Genomic DNA, 13,897 nt, shown 5'->3' on the forward strand with positions numbered 1-13,897 from the left:
CTTTCTGACCCAGTAGGCTTGCTTTGGGTTTTTTACAGAAGCAGATGGTCCGTGTGGGCATCGTAAGTGCTGGTTGTTTAGCATAATGGAGGAAATAAAACATCATATGTTTGTAAGCCAAGGATTGCTGTGCACATCCAAGAGAAGGAGGTTTCTGTAAGTTTTCAGGGGTGTTGAAGAACAACTATCGACACCTCTACAACCCTGGCACCATCCATCCCCTCTAAGAATCAGGTGATGTAGTGACATGAACACATGTGATGCTAGAAGAAGGAAGATAGCATTGATGAATGGTTAAAGAACAAGGAGGAGAAAAGGGAGTCAAACAAAGGGTAAAGGACTGGAGATAACAACCACGATCAAGATGGAAAAAGATAAAAGTGCTTTTATGTTTTGCTAATTTTGAAAGCAACATATGGGAAATGAAAATCAGCGCAATGTATCACCCATTGCTAAACTGAAGTGAAAATTAAGAGAAGGGGGTGAAATGAAATACATCCTGAATATTACCAGACATCTGCGACCTTCTGGCTATATCCATAGCTGTTAGCTATTCCTTTCATTACGGGAATGGGGGTGGGGGAGGTGGAGAGCAGAGGGGAAAGCAGACGTAACGCAACTGAACTCATTTTAATAAAACAAACTCAAAGGTGATGACGCTGCCTTACCGGATCTCGACTCGTCATCATCCATACTTTACTGATAAAACTGCTTTCAAGATCACGAGGGAGCTATTCAATTTACATTTTCAGAATTGTTTTCATGATTATATTTTGAGTTAACAGTGTTGGGAGGTTTTCTGAAAGAATGTATCTTGAGTCCGTATGTCAGAAAAAAACACAGAACTGCATGCTGTTGTAAAACCTATAATTAGATACATTCTGCAGTTAAAGATCAAAGGAAAAATGAAGCATATGAAAGGCAAATCTTGACATTTATGATGGGGTGTTTGAGAGAGGTTTTCACTGGCAAGTAAAAGCTTGTCCATACAGGTATAAGGCAGGGGTAGAATGAGGAGGAAAGAGGGGGGTATCTGTCAAATCCTTGAAGAAGCAAGTAATACTAACCAGGTGTGACCTAAGGAATGTGAAAGAGAGGTGAGCTAAGTTGATGGACAGGAGACGTGGAAGCTGTCTGTCATTAGACCTCCAGAATTTTCCATGACTTCAGCGATCCATCTCTAAGCAGAAATGCAGCTGGAAGGGAAGCGGGGCCAACCATGTGTCTCAATAATGAGCTGTGAGATACAGGCTGAGGTAGCAGGGAGACACATGGAGGTAACACTTTAGTTTAAGTTTTAGCCATGCACAAGTGAAGGCAGATGGCTCGAAAGATTGGGGACAGTGTGTTCCTAAGATTAAAGAGGTTTTATACTCAGAGTATACATTCAGCATACTAGCACCCAGATGCTCACCACCCTTTCCTGTCATGAATCACACCAACTGGTTGCTTCACCTCTAACATTTCACAAATACCAGGAAACATATGGAAGCTGAACAGAATATAGTTTATATACACGAATTAGAGCTGCAACGAATAGTCAATTAACAGAAAATTAAGGGACAGCTACTTGAAAAAGAGTTTATAGCAATTTGGGGAAACCTTTCTATTTAGTAAAGATGGAGGAGGTAAACATTTGCTGGACTCATTGGTGGCTAAATATGCCCTTATTAACTACTGAAAAAAAACCAGACTTCTTTCAGCTGCTCTCTTTAGGGGTCACCACAGCAGATCATCTTCCTCCATCTCACGCTTTCCCTACCATCCATCCCCTCATGTCACACAAGCCCACTGCATGTCCTCCTTCACTACATCCACAAAATCTCTTCTGTGTTCTCTGTCTTCCTCTTTCTTCCTTCCTGGCCATTACTGTAATTACTTTACATGAATTTCGCATAGTAAACTCTACCTCTCAGTAATACGCATTATAACTGCATGTAAAAGCAATCGATCACAGTTTCTATATTCATCTGATAATTTATTCCATTTTGGATTGTGCTACACCAGAAGCCAGTTGCAGCAAACAAAGAAAAACACTACAGTGTATCAGTGTTACAGCATAATGTGGTCTATGGGCAGACCTGTGGACCAAGCCTGGCTCAGCCTGATATGGCAGCTTGTTTCCATGGTCCAGAGCCAAGCAGCCAATCATTTGGATATTGTCTCATGTTTGTACTGGAGGCTTTAGCTGCCCTTTGTGAGTCAACTGACTGATAATCCACTGCAGGGGCTCTGACCACATAGTCGAGTGGGAATAGATGACGAGAAACAGCAGAAGAAGGCCCTGACACTGGGATGTGGTGTAAAAAGTCAAATGAGCGAAACAAAATTGAAGGACTACCAATGATGATAGCAGTAGCAAGAAAAGATATGAGGACATAAAAGTAGCTGAATGAAGGTGAAACAGGCAAAAAGGCCTGGGTGGCTAATAGGAGAGATTAAAAAAAAAGAGATAATGTGAAAGCGTAAGATACAGCCGGTGCAATTAAAATCTTAAGTCTATGACTGTACGGTTCTTTCTGCTTCACCTGTACCCACTGCCAGTTTCCTCCTTCCTGCTAAACTAGCTAACTGTGCATTGGGAGAAAGCCAAGAAAGAGTGGAAAACAGGAAGAAGTGGGTAGAAGGGGAGGATTATTCAGTGAAGGACAGTCAGTACTGCTTTGATACTTGGATATAACCAAGGCGGGAGAAGAGAGAGCAGGCTGATAGCAGCAGGAAGACAAGCATGACATTGTTTGGCTGGTAGCATCATAACCATAAGGTCTGGATCTCCTCAAACTGCTCCTAGCATGAAGCACCTCCAAGTGTATATAAGCAGAGAGTTAGCATTAGCTTTGCTTATTCCAGCACCCTGAGCCTTAACTATCTTTGCCCTGTCATGCCGATAGTGGGCCGGGCTTTGGTGCTCTTGTGAACCGTTACACCAACTGCCCCTTTATCTGTGCCAAATAGGCACACATACACACAAACACAAACAGATGGGGCGAGGTGGAGAGTTTGTATGTGGGTGAGGGGCTACAGAAAAGGGTGTATGTGATAGATGGTAGATTTTTGGCTAGCTTTAACCTGCTAACTTCCTTGCCAAGGAGAACAGGCTTTTTCTCTGACAGGCTGGATCATATACCACCAGCTGGTAAACTAGGAGCCACAACCATTGCAGCGTCGTATGATACACTGTAAATCAAAAAAAAGACAGAGTCTAATAAAATAAACTATCACTGATCAAAAAGAGAGAAGTTAAGCTATCATCCTTAAGAGAGAAAAAAAGATTAAAGAAATTTTTTCCTTATGTTGAAGCAAATGGGGGGAAAGCCAGTAAGAATCAAGAATGAAAATGAAAGAGAAAAGAAAAAGTGGGATTGTTCAAGCCGTTGAGGACCCTTTCTGCATTCTCGTGTGGGCTTGCCTACAAACTCACCACTGTCCCATCACAAGCTGGTACTGCCATTGACATGGGATTGAACACACACACACACCTATTTATAACTTCTGTTAAGTCCGGATTCTAAGTTATGTTGGGGTTGCAGTAATGTTCACATGCTTCTAACAGCTTTAGCTGCTTCAAGTGACGAGTGCCCACACACAGAGCAACGTCTGGCCCCACACCCAGCGCGAACTCTCCCCTTTGTGACATGTACACACATCTACTAGTTCTGTTAATGTGGTTTGCATTCTAGACATGAACTCCCACATAGTTACAACTATACTTCAGTAAGTACCATACTTCACTGAGCAACCCTGCTGCCTTCCTCTGCTCCCTTTACTCGGCACCTCCTCTCTTCGACATGCCTCCTTTCTTTCCTTGACTCTCTCCCTGTCTTTCTTTCTCTCTCTGCTATGTGTGTAATCTTCCCAGTATTAATACCTGCATTCCAACAGCCTACAGGAATGCCTTAACAATGTAGCACTGTTCAGGTGCAGAGAGTCCTCCTTGTAAAATACATAACACAGTGAAGCTCTGAGGAGTCCCAAAGCTACAGCATGTGTGAACGGTTGAGTGGAATACACTTGTATCTTACCCTGCCTCATAGCTTCTGTCTCTGCTATTACTCTACTACTATCTACTACTACTGCCTAAAAACCTCTCATGTCACATAACCTCTAATCAGGACAATGTATGAAAAAAAGATGATTAAGTACACTTGTTCACATACAGAGGTCTACAAATCCAGGGTGTAGGAGAGATCACATAAAAAGCTGAGATATGCAGCTTCATTTGTATTCACTAGTATAATTATCATTCAAGTGATGATAAATTATGTCATCTTTTATGCACAGATCCAAATTAGAGATGCAATCATAACTTTTTTTTGTCTTTCTTCAATATTGCTATAGTTAAAATAGCAATTAAATGATTACAGCATCAATTCGTAGTTGCACTCCTAGTTTAAATCAATAATTCCAAGCAAAATAAGCCCTTATATGCTTAGCTCTGTGTATGCAGTCTGCTTTTGTTACGTGATTGATCATATTGTGATGAAGTTCAATGTGGGAGCATATTTTAGTTATCATAATATTGATTTCTAGCTGTAAGAAGAAGGGAGCGATGAAAATGAAAAGCACTGACATACCGAATGCTCCATCATCCTCCCATCCTCCCTCTATCCCTCCCTCTGCCTGTCCCTCTTTGTCAGGCCTTATTATTGAACATGTGTCCTCTCTGCCCCTGCCATTAACCAATCCCACCCTCACACACAGCTTTCAATGCACAGGCACACGCATACACGCAAAGAGCAGTGCACACGCCTAGACTGCTAATCAACATGAAGAGTTGGCATATCTTTCATCATTCTCCGCGGAGACAAATCTCAAAGAGTATGAGTGTGTGAGGATGGTGTGAGTGGGAAATGGGATCAAAGCAGGTCCACCAAACTCCTATCCTAGACCTCTCAGCCTCTCTCAAAGACCAAATACCCAGTCTCATGATTCACAAGTGCTCCATCAAATTACTGCATCAGTGCATAGAACGCTTAGGTCCCAACCGCTTGATAATAATTCAGTAAGAATAATGGTTAAGTAAATGTAGTCTTAATGCTGCACTATGCCTGCTGGGGCAGAATGCGAGATGCTTTTGCGGCAAACTACTAGGAATATAATTACTTTAGTCCTTAATAACAAGAGACTAAATCAATTAGGCACTATGTTAGTCTGCCATTATACCCACAATAACTATCCATCATATCATGATTGTTGTTCCGAAGAATTCACAGACATGCAATTGGGGAGTCATTTAGCCGATGGAGTCATAACCCAATTGAACGCTATTGATTTTGGATGTAATATTCATATGGGCCAGGAACACATTTGGACATTTTTCTGTTAGACTAAATAAAAAATGAAAACATGAAAGTTGACTCCTCTTGTATTACCCAAATATGGAGGCAACCGGGGAACAAACCCACACGGTTCAGTTTCGGCGCTGCCAACAAAGACGGGCATGAATGCTCTCTGCTACTGCACCAAACTGATGCAACTTTACAAATACTGTTACAAAATCAGAAAGTTGCTGCTCAGCGAGTCAAACCCCTTCTGGTTTGAATATTGTCATTAGCTGAAATGTCAGTTATAGAAAAAATGACTCCTTTTCCTCACTGCACCGAAAACCCACGGATTTGAGAGATGCTGCTTCTATTGGCGCATTCTGCTTGAGCTGTGGTGATGTTTCGACAACACATGCTCAGGAGGATAAAGGATGCATGTATTAGGTCCTGATGGGGTTGATAGACAGATAATGGATGAAATATTAAAAAAAGAGGTTACTGGATCAGAAACACTAATGAGTTTGAGAGACGTAGAGAAGTTAAAGTCGAGAGCAGCAAAGAGACTGACAACCAAATTCCAGAGAGAAATGCAACAGAGCAAAAGAGACTTCCACAAGATGGGACTTGCGGAGAACATTAACAGTCAGGACATTGAAACGTTACTCCTCCACTCTTCTCTTTCAAACTCAAGTTCACACAGGCAGAGAGGAGCAAAGAAAACGTAAGTGTTATGGTCGATGCTTCAGCTTCGCTCTAGTAAAGTAAAGCCTCCATAAAACAAAGGCCAACTATGTCCTCAGGTGAATTCTTTAACTCAAAGCCTCTGAAACTGACACTGGAGCTGTTCAGTGACTATATTATGGACTTGCTCTCAGGTAACATGCTCTCACACATAAAGGCATGAAGTCATAGAAAACATCCAATTCAAAGAACCAAACACCCACAAAGGTGTTTGCTAGAGGTGTAACACAAACACCGCCTCTGAGCCTAACCCACAGATGCCTCCACAAGCCCCCTCCCCCTCCTCCGCATTCTGCTTTACCTCTTCCTTCCCATTGCAAAGGATTAATGTTCACTACTCCAGTCTCCCAGGTCCCCATGGCCTAGTTAAAGCAATAAGATCTCATTGTCAAACAGTGACCAATCATACTGGAGAGGTTAACCACTGGTGTTTAACCATTAACTAGATTAAACTCAAGGGGCACAAGAATGTTCTGACAGATGCAACAGGGTGATAGGGCATGAAATGTGGCTTAAAAGACAGATTACTCATTGAGGTTTGGGAAAACCACCGGAGAAGTTTGAGTAAATAGAAAAAACTCAGTTACCTACTGAACTTCAAGTCACCCTCATCTCCTTCTTATCATTATGTGATACAGATAAAAGAAGTAAAAATCCCTCGAGGCTCCACTATAGTGCAGCCCCACCCTCGAAACAATTCCTGGGAGAGGGGTCCATTCAGGTCTCTGTCCACATTTAGAAAACTATACTTTAGTGGCACATGAAGTGTGTAAAATTTCACCCTCATTTTTCAGTAGCCTTTATTAAAATGTTTGATAAATACACAATGAACCACAGACCAACCAAGTTTAGTTCCGAGTGCATTCACAGCACCAGTTCTACAATTTTACTCTCGCCTTTCGCCATACCAGACAAAGCCAGTGGTATGGAAAGACACAAGGTGGTAATGGACCCCAAGTGTTAGTGTGTGAAGGAAGGGGGGTGACAGGGCTTTTTTGGAGGGGTTGCATTCAACAACTGCTGCTGAGGCAACTGTTGATGTCTGAAAAGCAACAGCTTGCGGGGCTCCCTGAGGACCTTCTGCCAGCCAACAGTCAGATGGAGGCTTTAAGGTTGGAGGGGCACAGGGGTTAGGATTTCTTCTCCACTGCCAAGAAAATGATCTTCTTGGCCACAGATGCAGGCTTTCTCCGTGACATTCCCCGTTCCTAATTGGCATTCGTCAATCCAGACACACTCAGCCTGACTGATCTTACTCCCGCTATCTCTGCCTTTATCACTTTTGTCAGTTTTATCTGTCTCTTGGCTGCTATTTGATTGCCGAAAACTACTGCACAGGACAGGATTTGCGAATCCATGTTGTGTGGCAGAAACAAATGACTGTAGCTCGTTTTTGTTTTATGGCACAGATTAAAACACTGGATATATAAAAGAGCTCAAGCCATTGCTCCTATTTTGTACCTTCCTCCCCCAAACACAGTGAGACATAACGGTTTTTATCTGCATGTTGCTCCGGCACTCTCGTGCTAAATGGACTGGTAGCACTTAACCTCGTCTCTTGAAAAAGCTTTGTGTGAATTTTCAATTTTGCTGCAACCCTGAATTGCAACCGCCAGCCCCAATTTGCCACCACATATACACATTTTGAGGCAAGGACGCACAATTAAGGAAGTGCTTCTTTTCAAGGTTGTATTTGAAATTACCCACTGCTGTCAACTTCCTCCCCTGGGGTAAGAAGAACAAGACTACACAGTGGCAAGACAATAGTGAGCTGTAATCATCTCTCATCCCATCCCTTGATCTGTCTCCATCCTACCCTTCCTCTCCGCTTCCTTCCTTCGTTCTTTACACATCCACTAATGGCAAGCCTTAAAACAAACAGGCCAAACCATATGATTACATTGGTTACTGCTTAATATTTGTGGCATTATTATAAAGTAGTAGCTTTAATATTTTTCTACTAAAACAAATCGAAATAAATATTCAAATGCAAACTGTGACAGAGACAGACATGATTACTGAAATGAGTGCACTGGAAAGTGCAAAACAAGGACGTGTCTAGTGGCCAAAAATCTGTCATATAACAGCTCTAGAGATGGGTGTAAAAGCAACCAGAAGCCTCACCAACAAAATAAAGAAAAAAGAAACATTAAATCTTTATAAGTCATAATGCAGGGACTTAGATATATAAAGATCAAGATATAAAGACCAACCAGACCAAGACAGCATGTAAAGCAGACAGAGGAATACAAAGATGAGACAAGTAATAAGAAACATGATTATAGAGTGAGAGAGATGGGAACATAGACAAAGCAAATCTGGAGAAACAGACCTTTTGTTTGTTTGTTTGCGTGTGTGTGTGTGTGTGTGTGTGTGTGTGTGTGTGTGTGTGTGTGTGTGTGTGTGTGTGTGTGTGTGTGTGTGTGTGTGTGTGTGTAATCACAGTTTTGCCTTGCCATTCTGACACTCTTGTTATATATGAGAGTGACAAAAAACTTTTCCATTACATTTGCGAGCCACATCCTTCTCTCGTTCTTACTGACTGATTTTTCCAAGATTAACCACACAGTCTACCATCTGTAGATTCCCAGTAGACTATCAGGGCTGAGTGCCAGCTCACGAGCTAACATTAGCGCCCTATCGAACTGCTGCAAAGGGCTTTAACGTTTTACTCACTGCGAATTATAAACACTAGCGGGCATGCTAAAATTCCCTTCTCTAAACCCAGTGATTACTAAATGGACTTCCAACCACAAGTCAAACCTGAATGTGCCCTTTACTTTTACTGAATAATGTTCAATTTGTGGCCAGAGGTTGTTCGACTGAGTCAAATCCATTTAAAGCACAAGAATGCAACCTGGCAGTGAAGAGTCTCCAGCTTTTCACCTATAAAACTGTCTCGAGATGGTGAGGTGAAAAGCGCATTTTAACTGTTTGTTTATATGTGGATTACTGCCTGTGAATTGTGGTCAGAGGGGGCTTTAAAGTGAGAAAGGAAGTCCTCCATAGAATTTGAGGTGAAGACAAACAAACACACACATCGCAGGGCAAGCTATGACGCGTCCACAGGTATGCCTCTCATTCCATCAGTGATTTATTTCGTTACTGTTACACAGACACATATATTCCCAAACATCATAATTACAGCCTTCCAACTCCAAACCCACCACCCCTAGAGGCTTAAATGACACTGAGATACGTATGTTGCTTCTTCCCAGTATTGAACATCAGACTTCAGTGCAGTGCACATTAACTAGGTATCTATGTTTTTGGGTTCTTTCAGTGCAAACATATCCATTGTAGGATTCACAAATTTAAGAATGGATACAAGCGTGTGGTTCCTCAAAATTCAAACCAAGTGACCCAGGACAGCCGTGAAAAAGGTCTTCTAGATTCTACCTCCTTGCGGCTAAATGGCTCTTTTTCTGACCTAATACCATAATAATTACACATCACTGCAGGGGGTGCACTTTTGAAGCTGGTCTGGCAGGGGGCACAGAAATTAAACGTGAGGAAATGACTGTGGGAATTAGGGTGGTGTTAGACAAAGAGGCTGACCGTACATGTTAAGGGATAACACCTTGAACTCAGCTGATGCTTGTCACAATGATTCTCTTCACTTGTTCGTAACCATCTTGACTATCTTTAGTAGTTTTTACCATAATCCCACAGTACTTTTCATTAGGATAAAAAAAAACCTTTACAGTCACTTTAATGTGTGTGTTTTACAACACAAACAACACAAAAACACTGACAACAGAACTTTAAGAAACTTTTTCTCCAAATAAGGAAGCACAGCATGAGAAAGGATGAAAAGAGTATGGGCACCACGACCACATGTTCCTTTAAATTACCACTGGCTGATCATAGCTATGGTGTTAACACAACTTATGCAAATACCCACTAACAAATTTTGATAAACTTATTTTTGACATATACAAAACAACTAAGAAGCCACTGTTGACTATAAATATACTGTATTACAGGGCACTTTTTGAGGCGTGAAGGGTCCAATTGGAAATAAAATATCCATTAAAGTAAGTGAACTTAAGAAAACACAAGGTAAAAAGCTTAATGTTTGGTTAAAAATGACAGATTCTGATTTTTTTTTTTAATTCATGAAAACTGCATTTGTTTCTATTAGGGATGCCAGAGAAAGACATTGCAGGAAGCATAGTGTGAGAAAGTCAACCACCATCTTTCTAACACCAACACCACAGGCTCTTTCTAACACCACAGGTTGGTCACAGATAAAAAGTTGAGACAAACATTTACAGTAAATTCCCACAAAAAATACTCTTATCATTTTTGTCATACACACAACCACAAAGAACGCACTGTTGACTTAAACTCTGCTTTTCTTTACTCTGCATCACAGAGTGTGTCTTCTAGAGGTATTGGGGGGTGTGGGAGGCTATAACCTGTAAGTATACTTAAAACAGCCTTAAACTTCAGCAACTTTACTGTTTATATTTTACAAAAGCAATAACACAAAACACTAACTTCACCAATTACATTTTTTCTAATTGCTTTTTTTTGTCTCAGCTGTAAATATTGTGTTGCTAATTTCCAACAGACTTACAAATTTTTTCAATGCTGATTCCTACGGGAGGAATGTGTGAGTGAACGGGTCAGTGGGTCAATATGACTCAGGGCGTCAGCATGCTGAGCACCTAAGGGTGATCCAGGCTGCCATAGTACACATACACATGTGTCACTTAAATAATTACTGGCATGCCCATACATACGGCCTTTTTCCTTTTGAGTAAACTAAGAGCATGTGCATCCAACACATCCAATGCAGAGGTGCCCGTTGGCTCCAGTACACATAGATGGTAAGACCTAAAATAAATAAATAAATAAATCCTAAGCCTCTATAAACTGTATCCGTCTTTAGCACTCAGACTGTGATAGAAAAAAAGTAGAAATAAATATCATTACCAAAAGAATAATTTTACTGTCCTTTTACATTTTAACCTCAGAAATAATTATGATATCTTTTAATAGTCCAACTTTTCCAGTGACTGTAATCCTCTCTGACCTTCTTCGTTGCACACTTTGAAGTTCTGTAACTCCTCACTTCCTTCACTGTTCCTGTCAAAATGTTTACAGTCAGTAGAGGGTGCTGTCATGGTATCTGTGGCTATCATGAGTGGTTGTACCATTTGTAGATAACTTTTTTTCCCATGCCCGAACAGTCTCAAACAAACTATAAAATATGACTACCGGGTGGTTTATATTTGTGCATCTGTTCTATTTAGCTCAGGTCCATGTTCACCACTGACACAGTTGGAGCTTGCACTGCTTGCATGTAGAAAATGGAAATGCAAGTGGAAGTGAAATGCCCTGACTGGCATTAAAGTTTAACTTCTCCTATGTGCACAATCTCTACTTAAGAGACAGCAGACTTGAGAATGTAGGTCTGTATGAAACAATCCCAAGATAACAAGATGGTATTATTAGACAAAGCCAAGCCAAAAGAAAGACAAAGAAAAAGAGAACTTCGACAAACTTTACCTCCAAGGAAAAAAGGAAAGGAAAGATTTATCCTCAGACTTAAGCAGACCTTCCAGCAGCAACTCTAGGGCGTGGCACAGAGGGAACGGGGCAGGCGGGTAGGGGGGAGCACAGCACCTGGAGCCAAGCCTTTAAATCAATGCGGCACAGCTGCCTGATGCGTGATGCACTACTTACTTCATTAATTACAGGGCACTTTTTTTGTAGGTACCTGTTTAAAGCTCAATAAAGGGCAAACAGACAGCAAAGCACAACTGTTGTGATGTGATGCAGGAAACAGAGTGTAAGAAAAGACAAAAAGATAACCATCATCCTTCAGGTCATCTTAAGTGCTGAACCCACAATGTCTATTATTGCCATAGACAACCAAAAAGCTACCACTCTTGACTACACCTCTACCTTTCTCATGCATGTGGGAAATACCAAAAAAAAAAATCATGATGTAGTCGATGTTTTAAGGAAATTAAGCAATGAAATATTACAGTGATATGAGGAGAGATCGCCTCAGCCACACTTAGAACAGCTATAAACCTGATGCAGCTCCACATCATCTCTCTGAAATATGGGCTTTGATCACAATCCTAAACTTTTCTCTGACAAAGAACATGCAAGGCTAAAATCAAGTTGCATTTAAACTGGCTTAGTTTCCCTGGCAGCACCTAGGGGTGCTTAGGGTAAGGCTCACTGCCAACACAGGAGACAGAAAATCCCGCAGATCAGACATCAAAGCGCTGGAAACTGCACCGCAGCAGCCAGACGTGAATGAGACAGAATAAGAGAGGAGCAACATGGTCTTCACAATAAAAGCTTATGACTTTCACTCCAGGGTAAGAGATTCACTGAAGTGATCAGAGGATTTAAAGCTTTTTGTAGATTCTCTTCCAGCTACAGGCTACTTTATCTGAACTTGGACATCTTTTTTTCTTGTTGGGGGGCGTTTTGTTTGTTTGTTTGTGTGTTGTTGTTGCTGTTGTCGGGTTTCGGGGTTTTTTTTGGGGGGGGGGGGGGGGGGGTAGCACATCAAACTAACGTACCGCAGTCAAAAAGTGCATTTAGCTGCAGAAATGCAACTCCCGCACATCCACACAAAGCCAAAGGTGCAACACGCAACATCCCGTTAGTGAACAACTCATCGAGACTGCGCGACCTGTGTCTGGTGCAAAGCTAAACCGGGAATAAATCCGGTTTCCACTAGATTCGGTTTGTCCTGCTTCACTCATTTGTAAATACGTCGGTTACGGTTTCTCAGGAAAAAACAATAAATTACAGACACGGCAAACTTAATGAAATAGCTCAGAACTTAATAAGCCGCTGCGGCACGCAGCCGACAGACAGGTTTGTGGCTTAAGCGGCGGACATCTCAAAGTCGGACTCCCCTACTAAAAAAAAGAAAGTATACATTTTCAGCCCGAAGGCATAGAAATCCTGTCAGCACGCTGTCATCAGCATGGGAAAGTTAATCAGGAGTGAGTCCGTTTAAAATATAACGGAAAGTACTAAAGACACTTACCTTGAAATACCCAGAGGAGCAAGGTGCACAAGAGCAGCGTGCGTCCGTATGTTATCCCGTCCATGGCCGCGTTTCCAACTTTTTCGGGAAAATGTATTTACGGTGTCTTTTAAGGGTGAACAGAGTGGAAATGTTGCACAGCAGCAAGTCGTTTCTTCTTTAAACGCTCCAAAGCTTTCTGAACCTCTCTCACTCTCTGTCGCTCGCTCACTCTGGAAAATGAGTCCAGCGCACTCTTCGTGTCTCTCTCTCTCACACACACACACGGAAATTTGATGCTGGTGGCAGTCTACTTGGCTGATATATTTGCACAAAAGGTGACCCCCTCTCCGCTCAAAACAACCCCCTCCTTCCTCTCTCTCTCTCTCTCTCTCTCTCCCTCTCTCTCTCTCTCTCTCTCCCTTGAAATGAAAAGACTTGCCTGACTAATCGTGGGCCTATATGTCCATGGGGGCCCGCAGGATCTCTTAAAGGGAAGTTAAAAGTGATTTTATCATGAGCCTCACTGACTCTCAGCTCAAAAAGAGTACCCCTTACGTAAAAATCTAACTAAGCTTATAAGGAACACGCTATGAAATGCATAAGGTTGAATCACAGTCATAATTAATAGTTTGGTTTGTCTAGGAACCTTTGAATTCAATCTAGACATGGGCCAAAGCTCAAAGTATGTGTTTGACCAGGACATTGAGAAGGTAATGACTTAGCTAAATAAATAAATAAATGGCCTTAATAAAATAGGCTTTAGAACAACCCATGCCCATCCATAATATTCTTCTTAAATTTCCTGCCCTGCTTAGACCCTTAACGTGGAACATCCCCAACTTGCATATATTGCAAATAATGTTTTTCATTTTCAAAGCAACTG

General features: G+C 41.6%; 1 protein-coding gene across 3 annotated transcripts in view; it reads right to left on the minus strand.

Moving 5' to 3' along the window:
• The window catches only part of bcam (basal cell adhesion molecule (Lutheran blood group)), a 46,521-nt gene extending 33,177 nt beyond the window's left edge, over window positions 1–13,344 (minus strand). For all 3 annotated transcript variants that reach the window (XM_080308451.1, XM_080308449.1, XM_026183757.2), the window contains exon 1: window positions 13,033–13,344. In XM_080308451.1, the coding sequence (XP_080164577.1) occupies window positions 13,033–13,096 (64 nt within the window). In that variant the 5' untranslated portion in view covers window positions 13,097–13,344. The remainder of the gene's footprint in view (window positions 1–13,032) is intronic.
• Between the last annotated feature and the right edge of the window lie 553 nt (window positions 13,345–13,897).

This window comes from Astatotilapia calliptera, chromosome 11 (assembly GCF_964374335.1).
Source record: "Astatotilapia calliptera chromosome 11, fAstCal68.1, whole genome shotgun sequence".
Lineage (NCBI taxonomy): Eukaryota > Metazoa > Chordata > Actinopteri > Cichliformes > Cichlidae > Astatotilapia > Astatotilapia calliptera.